This window comes from Heterobasidion irregulare (genome assembly GCF_000320585.1).
Source record: "Heterobasidion irregulare TC 32-1 unplaced genomic scaffold scaffold_07, whole genome shotgun sequence".
Classification (NCBI taxonomy): domain Eukaryota; kingdom Fungi; phylum Basidiomycota; class Agaricomycetes; order Russulales; family Bondarzewiaceae; genus Heterobasidion; species Heterobasidion irregulare.
In genome coordinates, this window is record NW_009258203.1 from 14,236 (window position 1) to 41,146 (window position 26,911).

The 26,911-nt window shown below is 47.9% G+C and overlaps 9 protein-coding genes across 9 annotated transcripts; 3 read left to right on the forward strand and 6 right to left on the reverse strand.

The window, feature by feature from the left end:
- Positions 1-102: 102 nt before the first annotated feature.
- On the reverse strand, positions 103-1,823 carry HETIRDRAFT_322204 (uncharacterized protein; the record flags this gene model as incomplete). Its single annotated transcript, XM_009549689.1, has 4 exons — positions 103-1,133; positions 1,185-1,574; positions 1,630-1,743; positions 1,799-1,823. 4 exons carry the CDS (start codon positions 1,821-1,823, stop codon positions 103-105), a joined length of 1,560 nt encoding a protein of 519 aa, XP_009547984.1.
- A 1,277-nt stretch (positions 1,824-3,100) lies between these two features.
- On the forward strand, positions 3,101-4,749 carry HETIRDRAFT_434979 (uncharacterized protein). The gene is made up of 3 exons (XM_009549690.1): positions 3,101-3,908; positions 3,972-4,114; positions 4,173-4,749. Exons 1-3 carry the CDS (start codon positions 3,152-3,154, stop codon positions 4,611-4,613), a joined length of 1,341 nt encoding a protein of 446 aa, XP_009547985.1. The 5' UTR covers positions 3,101-3,151; the 3' UTR covers positions 4,614-4,749.
- A 493-nt stretch (positions 4,750-5,242) lies between these two features.
- On the reverse strand, positions 5,243-11,478 carry HETIRDRAFT_151396 (uncharacterized protein; the record flags this gene model as incomplete). Its single annotated transcript, XM_009549691.1, has 21 exons — positions 11,176-11,478; positions 11,069-11,119; positions 10,814-11,009; positions 10,621-10,764; positions 10,360-10,563; positions 10,275-10,299; positions 9,633-10,223; positions 7,870-9,578; positions 7,541-7,658; positions 7,231-7,416; positions 6,867-6,962; positions 6,799-6,837; positions 6,651-6,749; positions 6,349-6,374; positions 5,911-5,980; positions 5,781-5,803; positions 5,687-5,728; positions 5,620-5,632; positions 5,541-5,568; positions 5,429-5,510; positions 5,243-5,274 (listed from the first exon to the last, which is right to left on the reverse strand). The coding sequence occupies exons 1-21, from the start codon at positions 11,434-11,436 to the stop codon at positions 5,243-5,245; spliced, it is 4,035 nt and encodes a 1,344-aa protein (XP_009547986.1). The 5' UTR covers positions 11,437-11,478.
- Positions 11,479-12,329: 851 nt separating this feature from the next.
- On the reverse strand, positions 12,330-12,588 carry HETIRDRAFT_419147 (uncharacterized protein; the record flags this gene model as incomplete). Its single annotated transcript, XM_009549692.1, has 2 exons — positions 12,330-12,473; positions 12,526-12,588. The coding sequence occupies 2 exons, from the start codon at positions 12,586-12,588 to the stop codon at positions 12,330-12,332; spliced, it is 207 nt and encodes a 68-aa protein (XP_009547987.1).
- A 1,770-nt stretch (positions 12,589-14,358) lies between these two features.
- On the forward strand, positions 14,359-16,858 carry lcc5 (laccase; the record flags this gene model as incomplete). Its single annotated transcript, XM_009549693.1, has 18 exons — positions 14,359-14,477; positions 14,529-14,580; positions 14,633-14,701; positions 14,758-14,992; positions 15,046-15,109; positions 15,168-15,260; positions 15,316-15,452; positions 15,507-15,526; positions 15,584-15,614; positions 15,667-15,812; positions 15,869-15,889; positions 15,953-16,009; positions 16,065-16,250; positions 16,323-16,343; positions 16,397-16,545; positions 16,599-16,622; positions 16,682-16,743; positions 16,803-16,858. The coding sequence occupies 18 exons, from the start codon at positions 14,359-14,361 to the stop codon at positions 16,856-16,858; spliced, it is 1,542 nt and encodes a 513-aa protein (XP_009547988.1).
- Positions 16,859-18,432: 1,574 nt separating this feature from the next.
- On the reverse strand, positions 18,433-19,335 carry HETIRDRAFT_419149 (uncharacterized protein; the record flags this gene model as incomplete). Its single annotated transcript, XM_009549694.1, has 2 exons — positions 18,433-18,787; positions 18,842-19,335. 2 exons carry the CDS (start codon positions 19,333-19,335, stop codon positions 18,433-18,435), a joined length of 849 nt encoding a protein of 282 aa, XP_009547989.1.
- A 556-nt stretch (positions 19,336-19,891) lies between these two features.
- Positions 19,892-20,647, reverse strand: HETIRDRAFT_419150 (uncharacterized protein; the record flags this gene model as incomplete). The annotated part of the gene is made up of 3 exons (XM_009549695.1): positions 19,892-20,053; positions 20,230-20,292; positions 20,342-20,647. 3 exons carry the CDS (start codon positions 20,645-20,647, stop codon positions 19,892-19,894), a joined length of 531 nt encoding a protein of 176 aa, XP_009547990.1.
- An 829-nt stretch (positions 20,648-21,476) lies between these two features.
- On the reverse strand, positions 21,477-22,664 carry HETIRDRAFT_117369 (uncharacterized protein; the record flags this gene model as incomplete). Its single annotated transcript, XM_009549696.1, has 6 exons — positions 21,477-21,568; positions 21,632-22,022; positions 22,082-22,132; positions 22,155-22,273; positions 22,296-22,455; positions 22,605-22,664. 6 exons carry the CDS (start codon positions 22,662-22,664, stop codon positions 21,477-21,479), a joined length of 873 nt encoding a protein of 290 aa, XP_009547991.1.
- Positions 22,665-24,205: 1,541 nt separating this feature from the next.
- On the forward strand, positions 24,206-26,200 carry HETIRDRAFT_322457 (uncharacterized protein; the record flags this gene model as incomplete). The annotated part of the gene is made up of 15 exons (XM_009549697.1): positions 24,206-24,273; positions 24,342-24,423; positions 24,478-24,491; positions 24,553-24,637; positions 24,806-24,870; positions 24,934-24,959; positions 25,016-25,053; positions 25,124-25,217; positions 25,268-25,283; positions 25,349-25,391; positions 25,444-25,544; positions 25,601-25,647; positions 25,832-25,912; positions 25,966-25,990; positions 26,038-26,200. The coding sequence occupies 15 exons, from the start codon at positions 24,206-24,208 to the stop codon at positions 26,198-26,200; spliced, it is 948 nt and encodes a 315-aa protein (XP_009547992.1).
- Between the last annotated feature and the right edge of the window lie 711 nt (positions 26,201-26,911).

Here is a 26,911-nt window from a genome sequence, read left to right on the forward strand (position 1 = left end):
TTCGATGGTGAAGCTAAGGCCAGGGACGTCAACTATAACGTTTGTGGAACGAAAGACGGACATATGTTCGGTTGACGAGAGATCAGAGGGCTCCCCTCGGCCTTAAAGATCCGTTTCTATCTCCGGTTGGACGTTCATCGTGATTCCCTGTCCGACCGCGTCCTGGCTGCCCACATCAATGCTGAGAGCCCCTTGATCTTGGTATCCCAGGAGCCCCTTTGGGAACAAGTAGTAGTTAAATCCCTTGGCAGATAGGCGAGCCCTGTCGAAATGTAAATGCATGTGGGCAGCAGTTCTCAGATTGTTATCTCCGCTAGGCTGACTACTAGCAGTGTCTAGGCGCAGTTCCGTCCCGTTTTCGAATGCGAGATGGTCGGGAAGGAGCGAAGTGGACACTGACCCAGAAGTCAAGAAAATGCTGTCAACAGCCACATCAATGAATTTATCCCTATACTCCATGCGAGGGACAGGAACGGTACGAAAAGTTGCCAAAAGACGTGGCAGCAGCGATGCAAAAGCATCGCGTTTCAACTCTGCGCGACGCCGCCGAGTTTTATGAATCGCGCGGGACAGAGCTGTGCTACCAAACTCAGCCAACGCATCAGAGATATTATTGATGACATCGGTGAGCCTACGCATAGAGCGATCTGATAACATCGCATCGATGAACGACTGTATCTCGTGCACCAGTGTAGTGCAGTGGAGCGATAGCTGTGAATGCGACTCGGAAGTGAAGATTGTTTGGCCGCGGTCGTACAACTGCTCCAGCGCAAGGGCTCCATTCCATGACATCGTGTATTTGTTCCGTTGCAGTGCCTGATCAAGCCACTTCCCAAGGTCACGGCACAGTTTCCGCACATCGCCGTTAGCACCGCCGGGTGCGTTGATGACGTCCAAGATGATTTGATAAAACGCGTCTAAGATGCGTGCAACTGTGTGCCCGGAAGCGAGGCGTTCCAGAATGACTTGAAGAAGGTTCAGAATATGTCGTGTCTTTTCGTCTGTGTAGATGGCCGGTGTAACACTGAGGGCTGAAGGGTTCGACGCGTCTACTGCGGCGAATTTGTCCGCATATTTTTGAGCCAAAGCGATGACAGTTTGAAATGTCTGTCGATGCAAGGGATCTTGCTGAGCTGTTAACACTATCTATTGTTTCTGATCAGTACCGCAGCGATGGAACAAACCCCAATTCTCAACTTGTTTCACTCGGGAGAGAATCTTATCCTTGAGTTCGAACGAAGATTCAGCTGCAAGTACGCGAAGATGGCGACATTTGTCTTCCGCTAAGGCTTCCGTATCATCACCAGCCTCACGAATATGTATCTTGACTTCCTCAGGTGACAATCTGCCATGACGAGCGGCTTGCTCCACTTTTTCGGCATAAATATCAACTTGATTTGCGAGTGTCTCGACTTCGACCGCTAGAGATGCTGCGATGTCTCGTGCCGTGATGGATATGTCAAATAAGAGTATACGGAATATAGAGGATGTCACGAGGAGTTTGGGCAATTGTTTCATGCATTGAAGAATTTCGACGGTATCTGAAGTAAGCTCTTCGGCGCCAGGCAGCTCAGCTACATTGGTATTCAAACTATCATCCACAGATGGCAGATACAAAAGCTAGCTCACATGAGCCGTCAAAATGTACTTCATCCGAGGAGCGGACAGTCAGCTCTACCTGGACTGAAGGCGATGATTCGATCTGTGAAAGCTCATAAACAAGTTGTTGAAAGACGTCGTCGGCTGAAACGTTGTATCAGAATGACAGCGCGGATTAAGATGCGGCGTAAAACCCCACCATTTTCCTCGAGTCCAATTTCCATATCGACCTGTAAAGCCTCCCTAAAAGTAGACAGGAGGCGCGCTCCAGAGGCGCTCGGCTTTGTACGGTTTGCCAAGTCATCGGGTTTGAGTAGCTCAGATCTCAATAGACGACGCAGAGCCTGGTTGATCTGGTCTTGAGGGAGAGATTTTCACGCATTCAACGCGCCAAGGGCTTCTGCAGTTTTGCTCAGATGAAAAAAGGCGGTCGACGTGTCTCGAGCGAGGATAGGATCCCGTTCAAAAAAATGACGTGCACGCCGACGACAGGAGAAAAGATGTCCCATGAAGAGAGGAGCAATCGGTCGGTGATTTCGGAAGCCCGCGGAGGAGGATTATCCCCTTGTGAATGATTATGACCCCTATTGGATGGTCATTCGAGAGGTAGAAACACTAGCTCAAAGCACTGCTGAAGGAGAATTTGACGTCGTGAAATCTAGATTCATGACTGCCATTAGCAGAGACCCTAGAGCTATCTCCCGGAAATGTGCCAGACTAGCCCTGAAGAACTAAGAGTGGATTGTCAAAGAACATCAGCACGGCGCGGGTTTTGAAGGTGCGCCCGAGCAAGGACGCGTTTGTCACCGAGCGTCACTTGTGACATTCTGCGATCATCTGGCCGCGGCCGTCACAGCCCTGCCGCTCTACCGTTCACCAGCTCATCTCGAGTGTGTTTTTGAACCTCACGCATCCAAAGCCAATTCACCTCAACATTATCTCAAGTTGGCCTTTAAAAAAATTATATCGCTACTATCTGGCCACATGTGTACCAAATCTATCACCCATGCCCAGGCCGTGGGATCTAATTCACGGTAAGCCGTGGCGCAGCGACAGTTGAGCCAATTTCCCATTCACAGGAATGGCCCTATAACATTAAAATCGCTGATCATGAAATGCACTGCTTTTTCAAACTTCATCGAATATCGCGATCGTTTCCGATCTCCCATCGGAAGAATAGATGCTTTACTCTGGTGATGGCAATTTCCGCAGAGGTGATGTCGAGTCGATCGCGCCTGGGGACTTGCGGAAATGGAAGGATGACTCTGGAAATCTTTTACGAATTGTTTCCTAGCGATAACAACAACTTCACTGGTGCCTTGAGTGACGGCTCACATGCGTTCTTCTACTGGTATAGACTCCTGCGCCACTGTCCTGAGACCCTTCATCCAGGTAATCTTCCGCATACAGGAAATTTCTCTGCACGTCTGGATACATTGATAGTGAAACAAGAAACCTATGTTTTATGGGATGACATCTGGTTAATCGCTCGACGCCCTACAGTTAAAAGGCCACCACCACCACCTGTGACCTCCATCCCATCGTCTTTGCAATGGAGCCCACTCTCAATGCATATCTCAACCGCCATCTCTCTGAACGTCTCTTTGCCGTTACCATCGAGGACGATGCTGTCATCTCTCCCACAGCCGACTTCTCCTCGAACGACTACATGTCTTTGACCAAAGATCCCGCTCTTCGCCAAATTTTCCTCGAAAGGCTGTCTCTTGAGCCTAACATTCTCGGGGCCACTGGCTCCCGCCTCCTTGATGGCAATACCCCAACACACCTTGCCCTTGAAGCCCTGCTCAAGCACTTTTACACAGGCCCAGGCGCCGCAGCTGTCTTCAACTCGGGATACGATGCCAATTTATCTGTTTTCAGCACTCTCCCACAGAAGGGGGATGCTTTCGTCTTCGATGAGCTCATCCACGCCTCAATTCGTGACGGGATGTTCGCTTCCCGAGCTCGAAACATGATGTTTCCCTTTTCACATAATTCCATTACATCGCTCGAGGTGACTCTCAGACAAGTGGTGAAGGACCATCCCCACCTCGCTGATGGGAACGGTACGATCTTTATTGCGGTTGAGAGCCTCTACAGTATGGACGGCGACTTTGCGCCGTTGAGCGACATTGTACGGGTCATGCACGAGACAGTCCCGCCTCAGTCTCAGCACCTCATTATCGATGAGGCGCACACGACAGGGAATTATGGCGCGGGTGGACGAGGGTATGTGAGTGCTCTTGGCCTAGAAGACTATGTCCATACGCGGATACACACATTCAGTAAAGCGCTGGCTTTCGGCGGCGGTAGGTTTTCTCTGCAATAGGCGCTGGTTTCCCGCTGATCGCCCTTACCCCTGATCTCTTTAGCCGTAGTCGTCACTTCGCCATTGAATCACAAGTACCTTATGAATTTTGCACGCCCAATGCTGTTCGCCACCGCTCTACCCATCTGCAATATCATAGGCATCGATTGCATTCATTCCTGGATTTCTAGTGAGCGTGGTCGCGAGGTATGCCTTTCTATTCATCTCCTCCACCATTGACTACTTATCTCACCTGTACGACAAGCTTGCCGACAAATTGAACGGGAACGCGATTTATTTTCTGGGCCTCCTCGTTCGCTCCCTCCACGGGATCCCCACTTCGCTCCTCTGCCCCATCCTCACCGGTCATACTTTCCGTGCCCCTTTGCCCACCTTATCGACAAACTCTTCTACTTCTACTTCAGACCTCACATCCTCAACACTCTACGTTTCTCCTGTTTTCCCCATCAAATCTTCTCAGCCCGTCGCCCTCGCCGCACACCTCCGCGCAAAGGGTTACTGGACCCGAGCAATGCCGTTCCCAGTTGTTGATCGAGGCCAGGAACGCGTGCGCATCTGCGTGCATGCGGAGCACACCCACGACGACATGGACCAGTTCGTTGGTGAGCTCGTGCGTTGGGCACGTGGGCGGATGGCTGCTGCAGTAGAGGTTCCAATGGACAGGCAGATGGCTGCTAGACTTTGATTGGGAATGCGGCAGGCCAATCCCCTGCTACTGTTTGTTCCTTTGGATCTAATAATTTCTACTAGCAAATTTCTGATAAGTGATCTTCGACATCGTATTTCAGTATTCAGTTTACAAAGTCAGACTTTTCCATATTATTTCTTCGTTCTAGCGCTTCTCGCGACTGCACATTGTGGTGTATGCATATCGTATTATGCTCTCGATTGATGGTGTGATCTGTAAAACAGTTGTGCCCATAGTATGGCGAATAATATATTTTCGGTGAACGTAATCCCCACAGCGGTGATGTCCGGTACAAGGTAGAATGCGAGGTCGTTATTCTCAAACTCCGTGGTCAGCTGGGTATCAATGATCTGCGGCTCGCAAAGACAGTTTACAAAAATGATCGACACTGGTCTTACGGTTCCACCTGTGAACACTGAACACCTACATACTTCGTATAGATTCGACCAGATTCGTCACGTTAGGAAGACATCACAAGAAACGATGGTTGACAATTGTAGAGCAAAACCTCTTCCATTCTCAAGAGCCATGGGCAGGGGTTAATCAGACTGCTTCTGTCCCGTTGTGATCGTGTCGGTTGCTCCCGGTGGACGAAGTGACATTCGGGTTTTGTTTTGGTAATGTAATCACCGACAGCTCATGAAGCTGTTGACGCACACTGTCGCGGGTGTTCAGTATAAATTCACTAGTGAGTAGAGCAGTGGTGTAGACGAGGACGCAGGCGCACGATATTTTGAGTGAGCACAGCGATACTGTTGAGAGCGCTTAGCACAGGGTTCACGACGACGACGGATCGAGGTTGGGAGACTTACAGCGAATGTAGATGAAGTAAAAGGGCAGATACATCCAAGTGGTCGTCTCGGCAAGCCACTGCAATGCAGATATCAGATAAACCTAGATGGTTGCGACGCAGGTATTACAGACCGCAATCAAAAAAGCCCCACTGAATATGCTAAGCGCAAGGTTATCGCAGATACGAGATAAGAAGTGATGTGATGTTTACATTGCAAGAAGGCCTAAAGAGGATGGTCAACAAGAAAAAAACGCTAGAAAGAACCAACCATGCTCACACGCATTCAGCGCATAGGCGATGAGTAATTTTATCGCTTTTCCTGTACACGACATGACTAGATGTTATTAGACTGTTGTGTGACGTATACTCACTGGCTAAATTTCGTTCGGGATTTCTGCAGATAATATATCATGCACGTTGTAATGATCATATCATTGAGAATGTCCATTGTCGATGTGCTCGTGAGGTACGGCTGGATAGTAATGCCAGCGATCTGCACACATGATGGCAACTTCATTTTTCGAACCCAACCATGACAAGGGCGGCTTTTGCGAAGGTGCAAATTTTTGCGCTGGAAATTACAGTCAATGCAAAATAGGGACACAGGATTGGTTATACATACGCATTTATGACGTACACTGCAGAGACCAAGATATTTGGTTTAGCAATGGAGGATTGCAAGTAATGACATTATGCTATCACCAATGATACCACCTGCAGAAGAAAACTCTGAGACCATATCTTAGCGAGCGTGCCACATACTCACTCCTAGCGCGCATGTTCAGAATCAAATAGGATCGCACCGTCAGATCGGGCAGAGATAGAGTTTTGTTGAATATACTACAATCCCAGGAAGGACTGCTCGCCTCTGGCTTACCGTGGAGAAATGGATGAATCTACCTCTGTCCCGCATGCTCTCCCGATTCAGATGAGACTTACAAGAGTATATCCGATACGCGAAGAAGCTGACGTTCATGATCCATAAATAAGCGTCGTTATGAAAATACAAGGAAACAACATACAGTCGGACGAGACTAGTGAAAATACCCTACAGATGTCACGTCACGCCGTTGATAGCTCCAGTCCTAAGCAAAAGTTTCGACGTGCCCCGACAACGACCATTCCCTGCAGACGGATCAGCTACATTTCAAGAAGACAATCAGAGAGCAATCCACACCATGTCACTCCTATAATGATCAATGAGTTTGGATCAGTGTTAGAGGTGAGATACCGATTCTTACTATGTAACAAGGGCTAGGACCTCATAGTCACCGAAATTCGTTACTGAATAATAGTAGAGAAATACGATTAGAAGCCCAACGTGCAACGTATCGAGCGATCTAGAATAGAGTCAGCGACGTAAAGGCTCGACGAGTTCCTTTGACCCACAGTACGACAGCGACCTTGGATTTTGCATTGAGCTTCAGGCTGAAAAGTACAATAACGATGAATCTTACGAAAATTTTGACAATCGGGCCATCTTGGCTGCAATGTTGACAATAGTATAAGTAGGTTTGCATACACGCAATTCCATAAAGCCTAGAATGTAGAAACTAAATTTAGTTGTCAAGAATGAATTGTTGTATCAAGGACAGACACTGTGGACATCACGACGCCAACGAAACCTGCACCTAGCAAGGGGCTCAAAGACACAAAAGATGTCATGAAAAGACCTTAGGAGCGCAGCTCGAGTTCTATCTCTTCATATATTGTGGGATATGTGAACATAATGGGTAATGGAAGAACGAAGTTCTGAGCTATGCGGCCTCCGCCTGAGAACTTGGGCTGATCATCACTATTTCATCATGACGTTCCACTCACCTGATCATTTCGACCCCAAAGCTACGAGAATTCACTTGATTGTGATCATGTACGCGCAGGTCTCCCTGTGGGTTTGGGAGAGGACACGACTTGATGGCCCGTTGTGATTTCGCACCGCTATGAGCGCTCATCTCCAACAGAGCATGCACGGTATACCACATCAAGATATTTCGCGGTTGAATTGGGCTGTGATTTATCGCAAAAATAAGACGCACTGCATTCTGCAGTACTTCCTATCGCGATGCTGGTGGTATAGGGAAAGGCGATGACTCGCACGCTTCCATTCAGAATCTAGTCCGGCCCGAGCTACCCAGATTTGGGAGTATGCCGGGCCAGTGCCGGGCCAGTGCCGGGCGACTCCACCTCACGCCACTCCACCTCATGCCACGCCGCCCACCCAACCTCCCCATACTCGAAAAAAATTGCCACTGAAGCGAAGGACAAGTTGGGCTCGTTTTAAACCTCACGCGCATATCTCTCAAATTATATCCCGACAGTAGATCCTCCTCTATCCCGAGAGACAGTTAAAGACGCTGGATACTTCAATTCATGTTTCATGCTTGGTTTTCGCTTTGAATCGTATTCTTATCGCCCAAATCCAATCGAGGATTGCATGGGAATGACGATATCAAGGATAACTTTTCCGCCTCTCCATTTTCATGGAACTGAGATCGTTCCTGTCCAATGATGTCGCTATTTTCTCTGCTCCGGAAATCCAGTCTGTTGATGAAAGATGGCTGTTCGATCGAGTTGCAGATGAGTTGATTAAGAGTCTGGCACCGTTATCCCACAACATCTGCACGACCTCTCGGTTGATCCCACGATATGGATAGGGTTGAAACGTAGGTTGGAACATAGCCTGCAGCGCATTTCCGTGGTGTCCACGTTCGTCAGGGTCCGCACCTCTGTCTAGCATCAACTGTACAACTTGTTTATGGCCCTTGTGGGCTGCGACTTGCAATACCCGCACATAGGCCTCTCTTGAAAGGTCGGTCTCTGCTCCTAATTGCAGCAGAAGCTTTGCGAGTGCTCCGTGGCCTCGGTACAGTGCTGCCTGGAGTGCGCTTCCAAATCGTCCTCCTCGGATCGTCACGATGGCCCCTTTTTGTACCAACAGTCGTACGACCACCTCATGACCCTTGTAAGATGCCGCTTGCAGCGCGGTTCCATATTCTCCTCCCACCATATTGACGTCTGCACCTCTTTCCAACAGGAGGCGCACAATCCTGGCATGACCTCCATACGATGCTGCTTGTAGGGCGCATCCGAATTTTCCTCCATCGGCATTCACATCCACATCTCGCTCAAGTAACAGCCGCAAGACCTTTTCGTGACCTCGAAAAGAAGCTGCCTGCGCGGCTGTTCCATATTCCCCTCCTCTCGCGTCCTTATCTGCGCCTCTATCCAGCAGTAGTTCCACAACTGATCGATGACCTTCGTGTGCAGCTGCGTGTAGAGCATTTCCGTAGTCTCCGCCTTGCGTGGCTAAATCTGCGCCTTGGTTCAACAACGATCTCACAGTCGTATGTAGTCCAGCCAAGCATGCATAATAAAGCGGCGAGAGAACAGTTTCTTCGTCTCGATGCCACTGTGGCGTAGCTGATCGTCGTTCCGGATCATATAGTCTGATCCAGTTCAAGAATTGCACGCTTCGAGGGGTGCGGAAGAGTTCTTCGAGTACGACTGGGATATCTGCATCCTGGGATTGGAAATGATGGATCCAATATCGTGCTGCGTATAGAGCTAGGGCGCCGTCGTTCTCCTCTGATATTGCCTTTGTTTCCAGACCGTCTGAACTGTCAAATCGCAGGAGGTATGCCAGGCATGTCGTAGCAATATTTTTATGTGCTAGTTCCGCGCTAATTCCGTAGTTCCTGGACCAGCCCCTAAGAATCCTCTGGGAAACGAGAAACTCTTGGACAGAGAAATGGGACGGTCGAAGAGTTCTTTGTGCTCGATCTCGGTCATGGGACGCATTGTCCGATGAGTACAACCCCCTCCCAGCCCTAATGGACATCTCAGGTGAGACGGTTACTAAACTCCCACAGATCGTCAGTACTTCCTCCGGGCTTCGTAGTCGATTCCCAGGTCTGTATCGCGGGATGCCTTCTTCGTCCTCGGTAATTGTGACAACCTCAGCGAGCTCACCGAAGGTCATCGGCGTAGCGGAGAAACACAAAAACTGCAGGATGGTATGGGCCCTCTTTTCATAATCGTGAGGGATGCTTTGGAGTATGCGGTTGTAGGTTGCGTCTAATGTCTCCGGCAGATTATGCAATGCGGTCTCTAGATCGGAGAGTGATATACACTTCCGCAAGGTATCCAGTTGACAATGGACCCATTGGAACCTGCAAGTCTACATGAACACCTCATTACATTTGGGTACGACAACGTCGACCTACATTCCATGAGCCTGCTTCAGCAAGATTTCAGAAATAGTCGCCTTCACGTCCGGCGGCCATCTTCGAAGAGCACGATCACGATCGAGTATATTCTTGATGTATGTGTCAATGTCTTGGTTGACAAGACCAGCCCGCAGTTTCAGATCGAATTCTACGACGCCTGTAAGCCGCCGTAGGATCGTGTCCTCGATCTCTTGCACGGCTCGACTCGTGACTAACGTGTGAAGATTAGCGAGCTTCCAACGTCCCATCTCAACAAGAAAATCAAGGAGGCTCCTTCGTTCCGGTCCCATACATTCGTCAAGAGCATCGATGACCATATATGTCTCTTCAGAGGACTGGATCATACACTGAAGAACTGAACTCAGGTCCCGGAGACTTGGCTGCTGCGTGCCATTGCGATACCGAGTGTAAAGATTTCTCAGTAGATCAGGAATTCCTGATCTCTGGAGCAGCATTTGATCGACCAGAGCATGGATGACGCCTCGGAGTTCTAGTTTAGCGGGATCATTGAAATCCAAGTAAAAGTAGATCACGGCGACCTTCGGTTTGGCTTGAGCCTGAAGCTGGAGGGTGTCGATGACACTAGAACTGTAGGAAGCAGGTGAGGCGATCCACGCAGCAATGTCGCAAACGCCTTACCAAAGAACCGTTTTCCCGTTCCCAGCTAGATATCATCCAAGCTTCTTTTAGAAAGCGTCGCGGATAGAGTTGCTCGTGTACGCACGAATACCATGAATCCAAAGAAATGAGTTCGGATTCTTCGACCAGTCCAATAATTCCCGCCCCTGCACAAACCAGTCGCCGGTCCCTTTCTGTCGTGCTCCGGAAACTACGTTGTGATTTGTCGAAACGTCGGGTGGATGGAGCCACGAGTGGATATCTTTGTAAAGCGATTTCTCTTCCTTGCGAAGCATTCTTTCCGCGTTGTCTGACAAAAAGTAGCATTCAACATCAACGCATGCGCATGGCTCATGAGCGAGCATACCTTTCTGAGCATCCGCTGTTTCCACGACGTTGGCCAAAACCTGAGCCATAACCATTGGTGCTTCCTGGCTTGACACCTTTTTTAGTCTGTCCATCGCTTCCTTCACCTTCGCGTCACGCCCACCCAGCGTTTTGAGGAGTTGAACTGAATATATCGTTAATTATTCGCATTGGTAATCGTTGATATTCCTCACGGCAATACCTATTTTTGAGAGACTTGATAACAGCCCCGAGAGTCACGAGGAGTTGGGCAAGAGTATCGACAAGAATTCTTTCAAATTCTCTGGTCGTCTTTTGCTTCATATAGACAGGTAGACGACGCAAAAACCCATTCATTTCGTCGAATATGTCGATGACCATGTCATAATATGCACTGAGCCTGCCGGCTGCCTGCATAATCGATTTGTGAACAACACATTCACGGTGAAAATTCGAAACACGATACGCACTCCACATAGCTTTCTAATGGCGATAGACACCGCTTTCATTGGGGGACATAACTGGGTCATCCGAAATTTAGCCAAGTGCTCACAACGATCACTGTCAGAGTGCTCACCGTCGTGAGGCCTTCACTGACCATCTCCGACAGTGAAGCCGCCATCTCAAGAAGAGAGATAACTACAGCTCTCGTCCTCTCCCCCTTCTTCCGATACTCTTTAAATTGCTTCATTTCTTTGTCGATGATCTCCAGCAAAGCTTTGGGGGAATCGACTTCGAGGCTGACACGCAGCAGGTCTTGCTTGGTGTCCTGCCTGTACTTGCTGAGTGCAGACGCCCATATGTTTGCGAGCTGAGAGTCTTGAATTTGCGCTGACATTGGTAGAAGGGAGGTAAGAAAATTGTACGAGCGCCTGAGAGTAGGCAAGCGACTATTTCTGGCGGTTGATCGAAGCGCGTCAGTGAAGTGCGGCAGAAGCGCGGCGACAGTGGCTTGTTTTTCTTCCACTTAGGACACAGAAGGTGTGGCTATGTTCAGTAAATTCAGTCTACGAATTATAGAGGGACTAATATGGAGACATTAGTTTCTAGAGTCTGTTTGAATGAAGACAACTTGAAGGATTCAGGACTGCAGTAAATTCAAGATCCGCAACATCTTGCCTGACGATGTCTACGAGATATCATCTATGATTCACGATAAAGCCTGGTCGTCCCTCAATAGCAAGATTGGGAGAGCGAGACATGATAGCCGCTGAGGTGTCAGGTTGAACACATGTTATCGCAAGTACGTAGGTTGCCCCGAGTGATTGCGCACTGGTACTGTACCCTTTGAGGCTAGCAGAACTGAGCGCGCAAATAAAATGTACCATCAAGAATTCATAATGTCGCGGGTCCGCATGTTGAAGACCATGTGCAAACCTAACCCTATCCTAGGGTTTTCGTCCACCGAGGCGATTTTCGTCGACTCCGCTTTTCGTTGCATTCCTCTTGCGCTTACCCTGTCAGGCTTCGAGCAGCAATACACTTTTATTTCGCACTCGCCCTCACACTTTAAGCTCTAAGCTTTGAGCCAGTGAAATATTCCAATTTCCTCTCGAACAGAATACTGCGAGAAGACACTCCGCGACATGCGCTGCCCAACTCAATAATCTGCGTGAGTAACCCATCTCCACTCATATCGATGGTTCTCATATGACCTGTGTACAAACACGATCAGGATATGATCAAGAAAATTCCTTCCGGAACTAACCTTCGACTCCATGCTAGAGTCGCTCATGCCGGAGTAGCTTCTGGCGTTTGAGTCCAGACGACGACCTGGGTACTCGTCACGAAAAATGGATACTCTTCGGCGAGCCCCTTGACAAGCCGCGTGGCGGTAACAACCGCTGAAGAACTGGTGGGACTTGCGACCTCATCCTGTGTGCACTCAGAATGGGGTACGCTTAACACTAGATCCTCGAGTGCTCACCTCGACAGCCCCCACGGCGGACAAGGAAGCGAACAGGGTGACGGCGAGGGAGAAAAAGAGCATGTCGCAGACAAGAGCCTGGAAGAGGGGCGATGGGTAGAAGGTGAGCCTTGTACGTTCCTTGGCTGGGAGTCTGACCTTATAGGGAAACAAAGACTCGGATACACTTGGATACAACACGACAGCAGAGTGTACGTGTCCTTGATTACGCAGTGTAAGCGATTATCCTGAGATGCACTCTGCCAAGTCATCCAGGGCAGCCGATACCCCGCACGAAATGTTGAATTTCAAGTGTACGCAATCTGGTATGAACTCGTTAGCGGTGTCCATAGAAGTTCGGTAAGCGGCAAACTTGGCAAGCGGGGATGTTTCCTAATATCTATGGTCGAATGACAGCTCTGCTCTACGTCCTCTTCAGCTCTTCGTTTCAGTCCCGACTTTGCAGCTCAGAGCCTACCCCCTCATCACTCGCGACTCGCACATCCTTATTATCAGTTTACCCGCGTATGAGGCAATTTGAGGATATCTGCCGGCTGCTATCGAAGTCCGAAGTTAATTACATATATAGGAACCAAGGTAAAGAAGGGTAAGACCCGGCTTCGAGATCAGCGGACGCTCGATTTGAATGATGGGGAACTGGGTACCTTGACTGCGGAGTTCGGACGAGGCAAATTTGAAGGATCAATGGGCAGCCAGGGGTCAAATCTGGGTCGGTTTGAGTCGCACAGAAGTCGCCTACAACGGTCTCCATTCCGTAAGCATATCATGTTGCTACGCATCATCCTGCTTAACTTGGCGTCACGACCAACTGCTACAGTCTTGCTCCGTTTTGCGTTAGTCTGAATACCTTGTGCTATCAGTAGAGTCGAAAATATCAGTACTAGGGCCACCGGAGATCGCCTCATCTATCAAATCTGGTCCGTGCCCCGTGCGTGATGTCGGATTCTATCACTTCCTCCCCCTTTCGCGTTATACTTCCGTCAAATCCAAATCCCGCGATCGCGGGGCTTCATTTAATCCCGTCGCACCTGATCAACATCTCGATGATCCATCTTCCCGCTCGTATAGTGTCCATGGTCGTAGTACAGTCTCCGAATGAGGCATCCTCGTCCCTATGTCACCTCGACCGTGCTGGACCCTTCTCTGCCCTGTCGTCGCTCAGGACAAAGTGACATTCTCATCCATCCTACATCCCGTGAGTTTCTCGTAATGATTTCTCGATTGCATTCGAGAAGGTCTTCCATGAATGACGGAAAGATGAAAATGCCTTCGAAGCATTTTCATCTTTCCGTCATTCAGGACCTCCTTACTTCTACTTCCTTCCGGAGCTGTGACTGTTGAACAAGAAGCACCTTGCAGCGTCAGCCGTGTCGACCCTAAGCGGTTCCTGGTCCTGCTTGATTCCTGTGTCAACCTCCGTCTTCTCGCTATAGAATCTCGAATCACTTGCTCGATCTTTTGTTCAGTTGGATTATGTGCGCACGTACCTTATGTACCTCATGAAATACAGTTTTGGCTTGGCCTTGCATCGTACAGAGGCGTCGCACGCTGCTAGGTTCTCATTTCCTTCTGCGGTCCCCCTTATTGCTCATCGCCGCCGCCTTGACAAGAGTTTGATGACGAGTGAAAGTAAGGGCCACTCTCGTCCGCAGCGGCGCTGAGGCGTTTTCCTCTGGGGGCTCCACATCTGTCGCACATCCGATGCACGGCGACAAGCATGTCCGGAGGAGAGTATAAGTACTGTCAGAGAAGTCCCCGTTTCCCCATCGAACTTGTTTCGAATCTCCCCACTCTCGCATCTAACCCTCTCCACTTACTCACAGAGAGACAGAGATGTGGGTGACCTCCCTCCTTCAGCTGTCACTAGCAGCGCAAGCCCTCGCCTCGATCGGCCCCGTCGCCGATCTTCTCATCACCAACACTCAGTTGTCCCCAGACGGCTTTGAGCGCGAGTAAGTACCTCCATACTGTCGTTGGACTATTATTCACAGTATCCTGTCTAGCACTGTGTCTGCTGCGAGCGTTTACCCTGGACCGCTTATTACTGGAAAGAAGGTTGGTTCGCTTTCCCGCCCTGGTTGGTTTCTTTGTTAAGAAAATGTTGCAGGGCGACAACTTCCGGATCAATGTCACTGATCTGTTGACGGATGGTAACATGCTGAAAAGTACTTCGATTGTATGAGTTCACGGTTTTCCTAAACTTTCTCTCACTCACTGGCTGTTCTTTCATAGCACTGGCATGGCCTGTTTCAACACTCTACCAATGAGCACGACGGTGTCTCTTTCGTGACTCAGTGCCCTATCGCGCCGAGTCACTCTTTCTTGTACAACTTCACTGCTGCCGATCAAGCGGGAACCTTCTGGTATCACTCGCATTTGTCCACTCAATACTGCGACGGTTTGAGGGGTCCTCTTGTCATCTATGACCCAGAGGATGCGCACGCATCTCTGTACGATGTCGACGATGGTAAGCAAAATTAATGAGGGTCTGAACCATTTATTAATTGCATTGGTGGATAGACTCCACTGTGATTACTCTGTCAGATTGGTATCATGTCTTTGCCCCCTCGGCGGGTCTTGTTCCGTAAGTTATAACTTCTTTCATCTTGTCGATCAGTGCACGCTGATCATACAACTATTAGTACTCCCGATGCTACCTTGATCAATGGTTTGGGCCGCTACGTGGACGGTCCCTCTTCTCCGCTTGCCGTTGTGAATGTCACGGCTGGGAAACGGTTTGTACAGACAGTTCGGCGCAATTTGGATGATAGTTGATTTCTACCCGAACAGCTATCGGCTCCGCCTTATCAACATGTCTTGCGATCCTAACTACGTGTTTTCTATCGACGGGCACAATTTCACCGTCATTGAAGCTGATGGTATCAGCACGCAGGCTGTTGTTGCTGACTCCGTCCACATCTTCGCTAGTAAGCAACTTGGCAGTAGTTACTATCGACACTCCTGACTTGATCTTTATGCAGGTCAGCGCTATTCTCTTGTCGTAAGTTTGGTTTTTCGCGTCGCCGTTTTTATTCTCACTGTCGCTATTTGTCAATAGCTGGAAGCAAACCAGCCGGTAGCAAACTACTGTAAGTCCCTGTGTCTCGTACGAGCATATATAATTAACAATATCCCAAACAGGGATCCGTGCTCAACCCAACTTGGGCACGACTTCCTTCGATGGTGGCCTTAACATGGGCATTCTTCGCTATGTTGGTGCAGAGGACGCCGATCCGACGACTAACCAGACCGACACCGTTATTCCCCTCGTTGAGACTAATCTTCACGTACGTTTCGAACTTTGGTATACGACAACTAAACTTAATCATCGTTCTCCTTTCAGCCTCTCCAAAGCCTCGCCGTCGTATGTTGCTTGCCCATCTCTGCATCTGTCCAAGAAGATTGATCAATTAACGATACATTATAGCCTGGCACTCCCGAACGCGGCGGAGCTGATATCCTCATCAACTTAGACGTTGTCTTCGTAAGTTCGGAGGTTTTATCTTGATGATCATTGCTTATATGCATCTCTGCCTTAGAACTTCACGCTTCTGCAGTTCACCGTCAATGGCCAACCCTTCGCATCGCCATCTGTTCCTGTGCTGCTTCAGATCCTGAGCGGCGCCTCAAAAGCGTCTGATCTGTTGCCTGCTGGGTCTATCTATGGCCTGGAAACTGGGAAGTCCGTCGAAATATCTATTCCCGGAGGCGCTGTAGGAGGTGGTGTAAGTCTGGATACATCCTATTATGCTACCGCGCCAATGACCTGACTGTGTTCTTTTTGTGTTCTTTTGTAGCATCCTATCCATTTGCACGGTGTAAGCCATGTCTACAGCCTTCGCATAGTATAATTTTTTGACATGTTTTTCAGCACGCGTTCGACGTTATTCGCAGCGCTGGCAGTGATACCTACAACTACGTCAACCCTGTACGCCGCGACACTGTCAACATTGGCACCACTGGTGACAACGTCACGATCCGTTTCCAAACCGATAATCCCGGACCTTGGTTCATTCATTGGTATGTTCCGGATAGGCGCACTTTAAATTGTTGTCTCGCTGACCCATCTCCAGCCACATCGACTGGCATCTCGAGGCGTAAGTCAATACATCTGATCCCTCCCTGATATGTGCTCATATGTTTTTCTCTTTGAAAGCGGGTTTGCTGTCGTCATGGCTGAAGGCATTGAGGAGACGAACACCACTAACATCGTTCCCGGTATGTTCACAATCTGCCCACCGGGGAAACAAAAATGATTGAACTGATGTCGTATACAGCTGATTGGAGCACCCTCTGCCCTGTCTACGATGCTCTTGATGCTTCCGATCACTAGGTTGGATGCACATCTTGCACGCTGCATCTTCCTATGTAAGATGCAATGTAGCCGGCCGGTAGTAGTTATCGTTTTCTTCTGTCTCATACTGCTGTGGATGGGGACCTGGGCCTTTGAATAAAAAAAGTAACTGCAGTAACAACTCATTTCGGACTCAACGAGCACATTGGTATCGACGAGTAAGGAAACCTCTAGGAGGATGTCATGAATTCCATGCGTAGATAAAGTTAACTCTGCATAGGACTCAAGACGCATCATCTTCAACGCCTGAAGACGAAGGTCGTTTATCGTCGAAAGTCGACGCCATGTCATCAATCCAATCCCAAGGATGCGCAGATGTCAGATCTATGTCGCCTGTTGTTTTTCTAATGTCGGCGCCGTTGGTAATGAGGAGTTGGACTATTTCTTCGTCTCCTATATATCTAGCTACGCCAAGTGCAGTTCCGTCCCCTCCTAGATCCTCCACATCTACATCTGCACCCCCTCCAAAAGCAGCTGTACAACGTCTATATGGCCTCTCAGCGCCGCGACGTGTAGGGCATACCGACAATGGTCCCCTCCTTCGGCGTTGACATCTCCTCCTCTTTGTAGTAGCAGCTGCACTGCCTCTTTATGACCACAACAAGATGCCGCATACAACGCTGCTCCAAAATCTCCTCCGAACATATTGACGTCCATGCCCCTCTCCAACAAGAGCCTCACTATGACCGCGCTTCCTGCGAAAGCCGCTGCCTACAGCACATTTCCAAAGCGCCCTTCCTGTAGATCTACACTTGTGCCTCGTCCTATAAGCAAACGGACGATAGATTCGTGGCCACCCGCTGCAACCGCTTGGAGCGCATTTCCAAAATATCCTCCTGGAGCACTGACGTGCGCGCCTCGAGTCAATAGGTCCGATACAATAGGTCCATGGCCTTTGTGAGACGCTGCCTGTAGCGCGTTCCCATAGTCCCCCCTGCACACATTGACGTCTAATCCCCTGTCCAATAGTCCAATAGTATATTGACAACACCTTCGTGACCACCATAAGACGCTGCCTATAAAGCATTTACGAAGGTGCTTCCTTTCGCCCCTATGTCTGCGGTTTGTTCTAGCAGATGCTGTGAAATCTCGACCCACCCGTATAATGCAGAATAATACAATGGGTTGGGGGTTTCCTTTGTATCGTGCTCCGAGGAGAACTGCATCATTTCATTGGGACGGGGATCTGGATCTTTGACTTTGATCCAGCTAAGAAATTGTTCACGGCGTGGATGGTGAAGAAGCTCTAGGGCTAATTTCCGCAGATAAATACAAGTCTCCATCCAATGCCAAAACGCATACAGCGACAACGCAACTTCAGAGTCAGGAGTTGTCATCCCGCTAGTGTCTGGTCTATCCGTATCATCGAATCGCAGGAGATAGGAAATACAAGTCAAACCCATATTTTGGTGTGCCAAGCCTGTATTGATACTATAATTCCATGCCTTGCCTACTTGGATCCGTTGTGAGACAAGGAACTCTTGTACGGAGAAATGGGATGATCTCAGTATCTTCTCGACAGAACTGTGAGCGGGGTCAGCAGGTGATGTGCTTCAACCAAACATGCTCCGAGTAACGGTTTTCGCCGACAGTGAGACTAAGCTTCCGCAGAGTGTCAGCACGTCCTCGGGACTGCAAAGTCGGCGACGAGGTTCATAGCGTGCAATAGTGAGAGAATACTCTTTGATGGTAACCTCAGCAATGACCTGTAGTGTCATAGGTGATGCAGAGAAATAGAGAAATTGCAAGACTGTATAAACTCTGGGCTGGTGATCTTCCAGAATATTCTGAAGTATGCGTTCATAGGTTGCGTCCAACGTCTTTGGAAGGCCTACTAGGGCCGCCTCGAGGTCAGCGTAGGAGACACACATCCTCAAAGTATCGAGTTGACAGCGAATCCATTGGAACCTAGAGCGCTGAGTGAGTTGTTCGCATGGAAGCTATCAGATAAGATGAACTCACATCCCACAAGCGCGCTCGAGGAGAGTCTCACTTATCATCGCCTTTTCTTCAGCCCCCCACTTTCGAAGGGAAAAATCACGACTCAGTAGATTGTCAAGGTATATTTGAATGTCCTGATCAACGAAGCGAGCCTCAGTCTGGAGGTCGAGTCGCCAATCAACTTGGGATGCGATGGCGTCCTCGATTTCCAACACCGATCGGTCTGTGACCAATGTGTGGAGACTTGCAAGACCCCAGTCTTTCATTTGAGACAAAAATTGCAGAAGACTCGTCCGTTCCAATCCAGTACACTCGTCGAGGGAATCAAGCACAATGAAAGTGCGGTCCAAACAGGCAGCCATTTCCTTGAGTACCATGGTCAAAACATCGTAACTGGGGTGTCGTGTGCCATTGTAGCATCTAATATAGATGTTCTTGATAGGAATTGGAATGGTTCCGTTGCATTGAGCCATGAGTTGGCTGATTAGAGAATTGATAGCAGCACGAGATAACATCTTTGTGTGATCGTTGAAGTCAAAGTAGAAATGGACGACAGCCACAGATGTGTCTTCGTGATATCTGTGTTGTAGAGTATCAATGGCATTGGAGCTCTATCCCAGCGATTAACGATCGACGCACGAATACCACGAATCCATATAAACGAGTTGGGGTCCTGCATCCAATTTTAAAAATCACCTCCGCCAACGAATCACTCGCTAGTTCCACTCTGTCGCGTGTGATAGTCCCCGTGGCCGACCTTTACACAGAAGACAGTCGTTCTGTGTATAAGGTCTGCACACGAATTTGATGATTTGGCGGGAGGTCCAGCCTCGGCTGTTTCCGAATGATTCATGTCGTTAGGCGACTCAAGCCGAGCAATGCCGGCGATGCCGCTACATGCCGTTCACGTGCCATAGTGAATAAAATAATAAGCTATGGATAACTATGAAGAATATACAGAGCCTTTTCCTTCAAGATGCAAACAACTTGGATATCAGGGAAGTCCTTCCTGCCAAGTCCATGTGTGAGTGTACTGAATATTATGTGCAGGCTGGGTTGTTCATAGGATCTTCAGATCATCTGATATGTCCCATCGTGAAAGCCCAGAAACTTGGTGAGAGATGTCTCAGCCTCTGAGCCTAGTGTTCTGCTCATCACTAAGACAGGAATGCCAACAGGGATGCATGCAATGGTGCAGTTGATCTGACCATAGGCTTCGCAGAAGTCTGCAGCCTATGGAAGGACAATATGAGCCTTGTCAATGACATACAAAGCAAGAAGCTTCCTTAACCATTTGTTTTGTACAATTCTCTCAAATTCCAGTGAGTTCAGCCATTCTGGAGACAAGATGATAACTGACCACTTCCCCTATTCAACCTCCTCTAGCAGGTTCTGCCTTTCTGGTGCACTTCCCTCACTGTCTCCTTGTCTAGTGAGACCACTCTAACTCCCATCCTTGACATTTCTTCCACCTCCTTACCCGTCAGATCCATGTTCTATGCTGATGCATTTAAGACTCACTTGACACAGTCCAACATCAATTAGGGGTATGATCATCAAGACCACAGTAGTTGACTGAATACTTCTCACAAAGGATGGCAAGGATCTCGGAGGCTTCTTTGACAAATGGGAGATTAAGATGAGATGTAAGTATGCGACTGCTATCTTCCCTTCACTGCAAGCAGCAATAACCAATTGATTATTTCCTTCTAGTATATTGGCAGTACTGTTAACTTGCCAGTTATGGGGACCATTTGGCCAAGGTAAAAGAGTGCATAGAGTTTCTTTGATGTAGAGGATCCCTTCAGGGGATGTCCAGCCATTCATGTTCAAGGAAGAATAGATTATGGAGAAAACATTGTATTTTTTGGCCCCTAAGTCTCCTAACAAACATCTGGAAAAACCTCCTCTTTTAATTAGATCTAATTGTTCAAAATACTAATCTAAGCTAATTAGAATGTATTTTTCATAATCAACTTTATGACCAAATTTGCAATTAAGGCAACATTGTCTATATTATTACAGTCCTATTAAAATCTACAATCTAATTACAATTTTACATATCCCAAATCCAAATTATATGAGTGCTACAATTTTATTTTTACTGTATTCTTTATTTTCTATTGGTTTACTATATTATTTTCTGGTGTCTAAATTCAAATATTAAAAGCCCTGATTTTTAGGATATTTATTGACCCTTATATATATAGAATAGATAAGAGATGAATGTGTAAGAAAATCAGGAATGTTGAGATTGCCTTATTTATATCAACATATTTAGGTTAGCAGGTAAATAGTTTAGACCTTGTGGCTTAGTGGTTTAAAGCACTAGTCCGGGTGTGTAGGCATGAGGTTGTTGGTTCAATTCTGGTCATGGGCAAGTTTACTATAGGGTGTGACTTTAGTTTGATTAGTAGTCTCTATATAGACTCTATGATTAGAAATGTAGTAGTATTAGGGAAAGTATAGAACTGGGTTGGTTGATATTTTTCCAAAAATCCATATAATGAATTAGCTTTAATTAGCTCTAATTAGATCTTATAATTTCAGGATTAGAGGGGGGGTTAGCTAAAAATCCTTAATGGTATATAGCTATATTTATGCTTAACTATGGTTAATTTAGTATGGAGCTTTTCCCTGATGAATTCAAGAAAAATCATGTGAGACTACGTGTGTGAGAGGCTGTGTTGTAGTTTGTAAATGGGTCAGGCAGACTGAGCCAGGCACGGATTTTTATTTCAAACTCATCTACGTAGAATATCAAGGTTATTAAGAAACCCGAAAAACGCTAATTCACCAAAGAAAGCACACCTTGGAGTCTGTTGACTATCTCTGTGGTGTTCACCAAGGTGACTGTAGTAGCCATTTGGAGTTCCTGGTTCGACAATACTCTTAACTTCTCCAATGCGCCCTTCACATTATCATCCATATCAAAGACCCCCCTGAAGTAGTGAGCTAACAGAGTATCACCGTGCAATCCCTTGAATGCTCCGTCAAATTGCTCACTGAGACGATTTCGCTTCATAGACTTCGTGAAAATTCCGAACGTCCTCAGCATTTGGGATATTATCTCAACAAAGATATTCCGCATTGGTGCTGTGATACCCTGTTGCAAATGGATCCGCAAGCGATCAAGGAAATCTCCCATCTCCCCAAACACATCGAGGATCGCATCATATTTAGCGGTCACATTTTTGGCCGCCTACGATGGTGCCGTGTCAGAAGCAGACCCTCCCGATGAGCATGTCACACAATACTCACTCCGAGTAGTATGCGAATGGCGACAAAAATTGCTTTCGATAGTAGAAATGTCTATAGATATCGAGCGAGTCACCAGCGATTGTCGCAACACTCGCAACACTCGCCAGTGCTGCGCCTTCCCCGGCCGCCTCAGAGAACAAAGGTTCCAGCTCCAATATGCGCTTGAGAGCTTTTCTGAGCTTTTCTCCCTTACTTCAATAATGTTTGAAGGCACGCTGTTTTTCATCGATGATCGCGAGAAGCACGTCGGGAGAATCGCCCTCGAGTGGTGTTAAGGTGGGATCCTTGTTGGTGTTGCGCTTGTATTCCTCAAGAGCCGAAGCCCAGATAGCAGCAAATTGAGCATTCGATTCAGATGCTGTCATATACACGCGCTATGTGTGAGGTGAAGAAACAACTTCGTAAAGTTGCCAATGAACCGACATTCAAGCTTGTCGCGTGAGCAAGCCTCCGAGTCTCGTCAAGCCTGCTGCATGCTCCAAAACCCTCTCTGTTCCCAGTTAACTTATGGATTCCGCTTGACCTTTCCACCCACACTCCCTGAGTGTGTAGATTCCGACTCTTCCTCAATCCAAAGTGCCATGGACGGCCGTCGCTCTACTCATCTATCCACAGGTCTCACTGTACCGGATCATATTCTCCGACTCATTTGAACCTGAATACTGGATGCGCGTCATTCTCGCTTCCAACCGCAGGTGTTGATACCATAGCAAACATACAGTACGATGGAAACGATCACATTTTCTTCGGGGCTGAAAATAGGGCGGGTGTATTCAGTACGCCATGGCGATGAGTTGACAGCTCATTTCTGGCGCTCTTCCGGATCTGTACGTACTCGCACAAACGGCAGTGGGCTCCTAAACCCAAGTGACAACGCGAAGGCAGCAGGACGCCCACATTCTCCAACATTTCTTGTCTTCTGTCTGCCAAAACGAATTCCTTGCGACTCTATTGGTCTAGCTCTAAATATCCGTGATGCTGCCTTGGCATGAAAAATGGACAGCTTTACGCCGACATGGGTTTGCAGTAAAGTGTGTGTGATCCAATTGCATGCGGATTCTTCCATTGTCACACTCCCAACATTACGCCGCCAGCCCTGACTCTGGGCGCGCGTGACGTCGGTGGCGGGAAGTGTCTTGTGAGTAGTTCTTTTCGCTGGTACCTATCGTTGCGCCGGAGTTGCAAAAAGAAAAATTCTTCATAGCATCGTGGATTATACCTTTTTTCGCTCAAAATTTTTATTTCATATGTGGAAATATCTTAAATTATGTCATGTCATTTTTTCGTATTTTTGAAGCCATGGACAGAATTGTTGTAAAATGTTTGAGAAGGAGAGTCCGAAAACGAGCAAAACTTGAGAGTTGCAAATCTTTCCGACGATCGGGTCACACATCGTCACATTCAAATTTGAACTCTGGTTGCGGGCGACCTGCGAAGCGGCGTTTCAAAAAGATGACCAAATATCACGCGGCCCGAGGCTCCTTGTCACTCTGCACTGCCCGTCAAAAACAATTTGGTAAAGAGCATCGGAGTCTTCAAATCCAAATCGAATGCTCCATATATATTCAGTGGTAACTGATTATCTTTCCAATTTAATTTTTTCGCAATTGAACTCAAGAATCTGGGGGATCCACAGCAGATTCCCCGATGGCGTGCGCCTGCCACACTTTGTGGTCCCCGAGATGCCCTAAAATCCCTTGTACAATGTGCCTCTTCCGGGTCCTGACACGAAAAATTTGGATTGGGAAATGGCTCCTCCTTTGTTCACATTTCCCTTGAGCCATTGTATCACAGCTTCTGACTTCGACCGTATTTAAGCCACACCGCTACAATCCTACAATTCATCCTCTGACGTTCTACGCCCTCAACCCTTTAAGGCTTGTACCGGCAGATACTTCGCTCATTTGATTTGTAGATTGTAACCCTTTGTCAGGGCTAGCCGACAACCGGTGTCTCTCGTTAACGACCCAAAATATGATATGTATGTTTCTATTTATTCAGATTCATCGAATCATATACCTCCGTAATGCGTGCGTCTAACCTATAAAGCCCGCCTGAATCCTGTCCACAGTGGTATTCATTGAAGCACTGCTATTACCTCGATTCACCAGATCGCTCACGACCATGCCTTCTCTCATTCCGCTAGACGCTTCGCTTGGCGCTACTTATATCGGAGTGATCGTGTCTACTGGGTGAGTTGGCTCTTCGACGAATTCACCATTATACTTCAGCATGACGAAACCTCGTTGCCTCTGTCCAGAATATACGGGGTGACTTGCCTACAAGTATATTTATATTATACGCAACATTGTAGCAACGATGGCCGATTCCTGAAAGCTTTCGTCAGTTCTGTACATGACCGTTTGCTCAGTTTTCGAAACTAATATCCCTCCCAGGTTGCCATTTTGACGTAGGTCCATCATGTCCGCTCCGTGGGTCTCAACAAACATCACACTCTCCTCTCTTTTGAGGCTCCTCGACACTTTTCACGTCGCGCTCTTAGTGCACTTTATGTATATCTATACCATCACCAATTTCGGGGATTATAGGGCCCTCGTCCCTTTGTGGTAAATGTGGTTCGTACTCTGCTCACTCGGTCTTCGCATTGATTATCTTTGCTGCAGGAGCTTCTTGGTGCGTGGATTAAGCCAACGACTTGGCTATCACTCTTGACTAAGTGACTTTGTAGATCGAGTTTGCGATAGGGGTACGATCTGTATTCAGCCTTCTATGTCACCTTCGATCAATATTGAACGCCGACAGGATCTGTTGAGTGTCTTGGTTCAGATGTGAGTGTTTATTGTCAGTCTGAGATGTCGACGGCCCTGGGCTCGCTGAACTCGTCCCTTTAGCTTCTTTGCGTATCGGATATATTGCCGTGCGTCTCTTTCTATCTACTTCGTACATTTGAAACGAAGACTGACATTCTTAGAGTAAGCGGGAGGCGCACACCAATACTACCTGCCTCTATAGTATGTGTCCATTGACATGTCATCTGCGTTGTCATTAATCACCTGCACAATGCTTACAGTGCCTTCTGAGCCTCGGACATCTATGTTCGGAACTTTATATTTGTTGAGACCCAAGGCTGATGAATTCAACATTACGACAGCTGCCATGATCGGTGAGGTCTTACGTCAACACAATCTTTGTGTCCTTATCATCCGTCACTTTCGATCTTTACAGGCTTCATAGTCATTGGGTGTGATATCTCCGTCTGGGCTCCTTTCATCGCTCGCTCTCACCACTGTGATTCATCATTTACAGTTTCCATACTCCAACATTTTTTTCTGGGCGCCCGAAGATTTTGGTCCCGTCGCCCAGTACATCATCTTTAGAATTCTACTGACTTGGTATACCAGCCGTGGACCATCATTTCAACTTCGGCAGAAATTGGTTGTGACGCTCTCATTACGGGGTTCATGATCTATCACCTTCGCAAGAACCGTACGCAATTCAAAAGGTGTCTCTCCTTGTCTCACCCTTGAAACCCATGCTCGTCGCCTCATTGTTCATCAGAACAAACCGGGCCATCAATCTACTAATTACCTACGCGCTGAATACGTGTAAGCATCCTCTGCATCTCCGAGATAACACTGGTTGAAATCCCTTTACATTGAAGCATTGCTAACAACGTAGTAGCTTTCTCTCCCTCTCAAGATCTGGCTTCATGTTGATTACTTGTGCAGGGTATTCGCTGTCACTACACTGATCACGGTAAGATAGGGGGTCGATATCCTATGCTCTGAGCAGTACTGACTGGCCTTGTTAAGTTCTTGACATTACATCAGTCGCTCGTCTTCGCCGCGCTCTTCTTCGTCTTGGTCCGACGTGCGTATTTTTATTAGTCACTTGTCATGCAATTTAATTGATAATTCTTCTAGTCTATTTCTGCTCGTTCATGTCTTCGTTCGTGCACCTCCTTCTGTTTGATTATCCTCTGACTCGTCCTTTAGCCTGAATTCTCGAGACTTCGTTCGACAAGAGCTCGACGGCAAGCAAGATGAAGTGATCACGCTGTCCAGATTTGCTGCAGCAGAGGCGGGAGCATACTTACGGAGGGAGGACACTGTCGGTCGATCGGTGGAAAGTCATAAAGGGTTTGAATGCTCATATTAGAGGTTGCATCAAACTGATGATATCACTACAGAGGATCAAACCAATCTGTTTAACCGTCTCCCTATTGGTCTCCTCGATGCTCATTAGACACATGGTGCGTTCACTGGCCTTAAGAAAAGGTTAGTTGAAGTCAAACACTGTTTTCTCCAGGGTTCATGGATCGCCGTACATTTCGTCCTGCAACTTTGTATTTATCAGCCTACTTTCCAAATCAGATGTTACCAGGACCTGCTAGTGAGCCTAAGCATCTCTTGACACAGTAGCAGCTCGCTACTGGCACGTAGCTGCACAGCGATGGCGGTACAGTTCCCGAAAGCGGTCGGGGTTTGAGGCCTGACATCATATGCAGATGCGGATGCCAGTCTTTTACGACATTAATGGGCGTGTTTTGGTGCGCAAATGATATATCTCACGTAGAGAATGCCTGATAGCTCTCGGAATGAATGCGTTGCTCGCTCGCGTCGCATACGGCATCTCACTACATACCGTGTGCCGGTGTCGTGCAACTCGTATGCTTAGGATCTAAGGCGGATTTGAATAGGGACTAGGGAGGGACTTCAGTTACCCGGATATTACCGTGACGTGTACACACATCAGCCGGAGATGGCCGGTTACAGCCGGAGATATCCGGTTGTCTCAGTACCCTACCTAGCACCGCGGCCCGGATCCCTCTGACGCGCCTGGTCAGCCGGATATCTCTGGCGCGCTGAC

What these genes read in the sequence shown, in the direction of transcription:
- HETIRDRAFT_434979 (XM_009549690.1), top strand. Translation starts at nt 3,152, where the DNA reads ATGGAGCCCACTCTCAATGCATATCTCAACCGCCATCTCTCTGAACGT. An exon ending in AGCGCTGGCTTTCGGCGGCG is followed by an intron (nt 3,909 to 3,971) that starts GTAGGTTTTCTC and finishes TGATCTCTTTAG; the next exon opens with CCGTAGTCGTCACTTCGCCA. An exon ending in CTAGTGAGCGTGGTCGCGAG is followed by an intron (nt 4,115 to 4,172) that starts GTATGCCTTTCT and finishes CTGTACGACAAG; the next exon opens with CTTGCCGACAAATTGAACGG.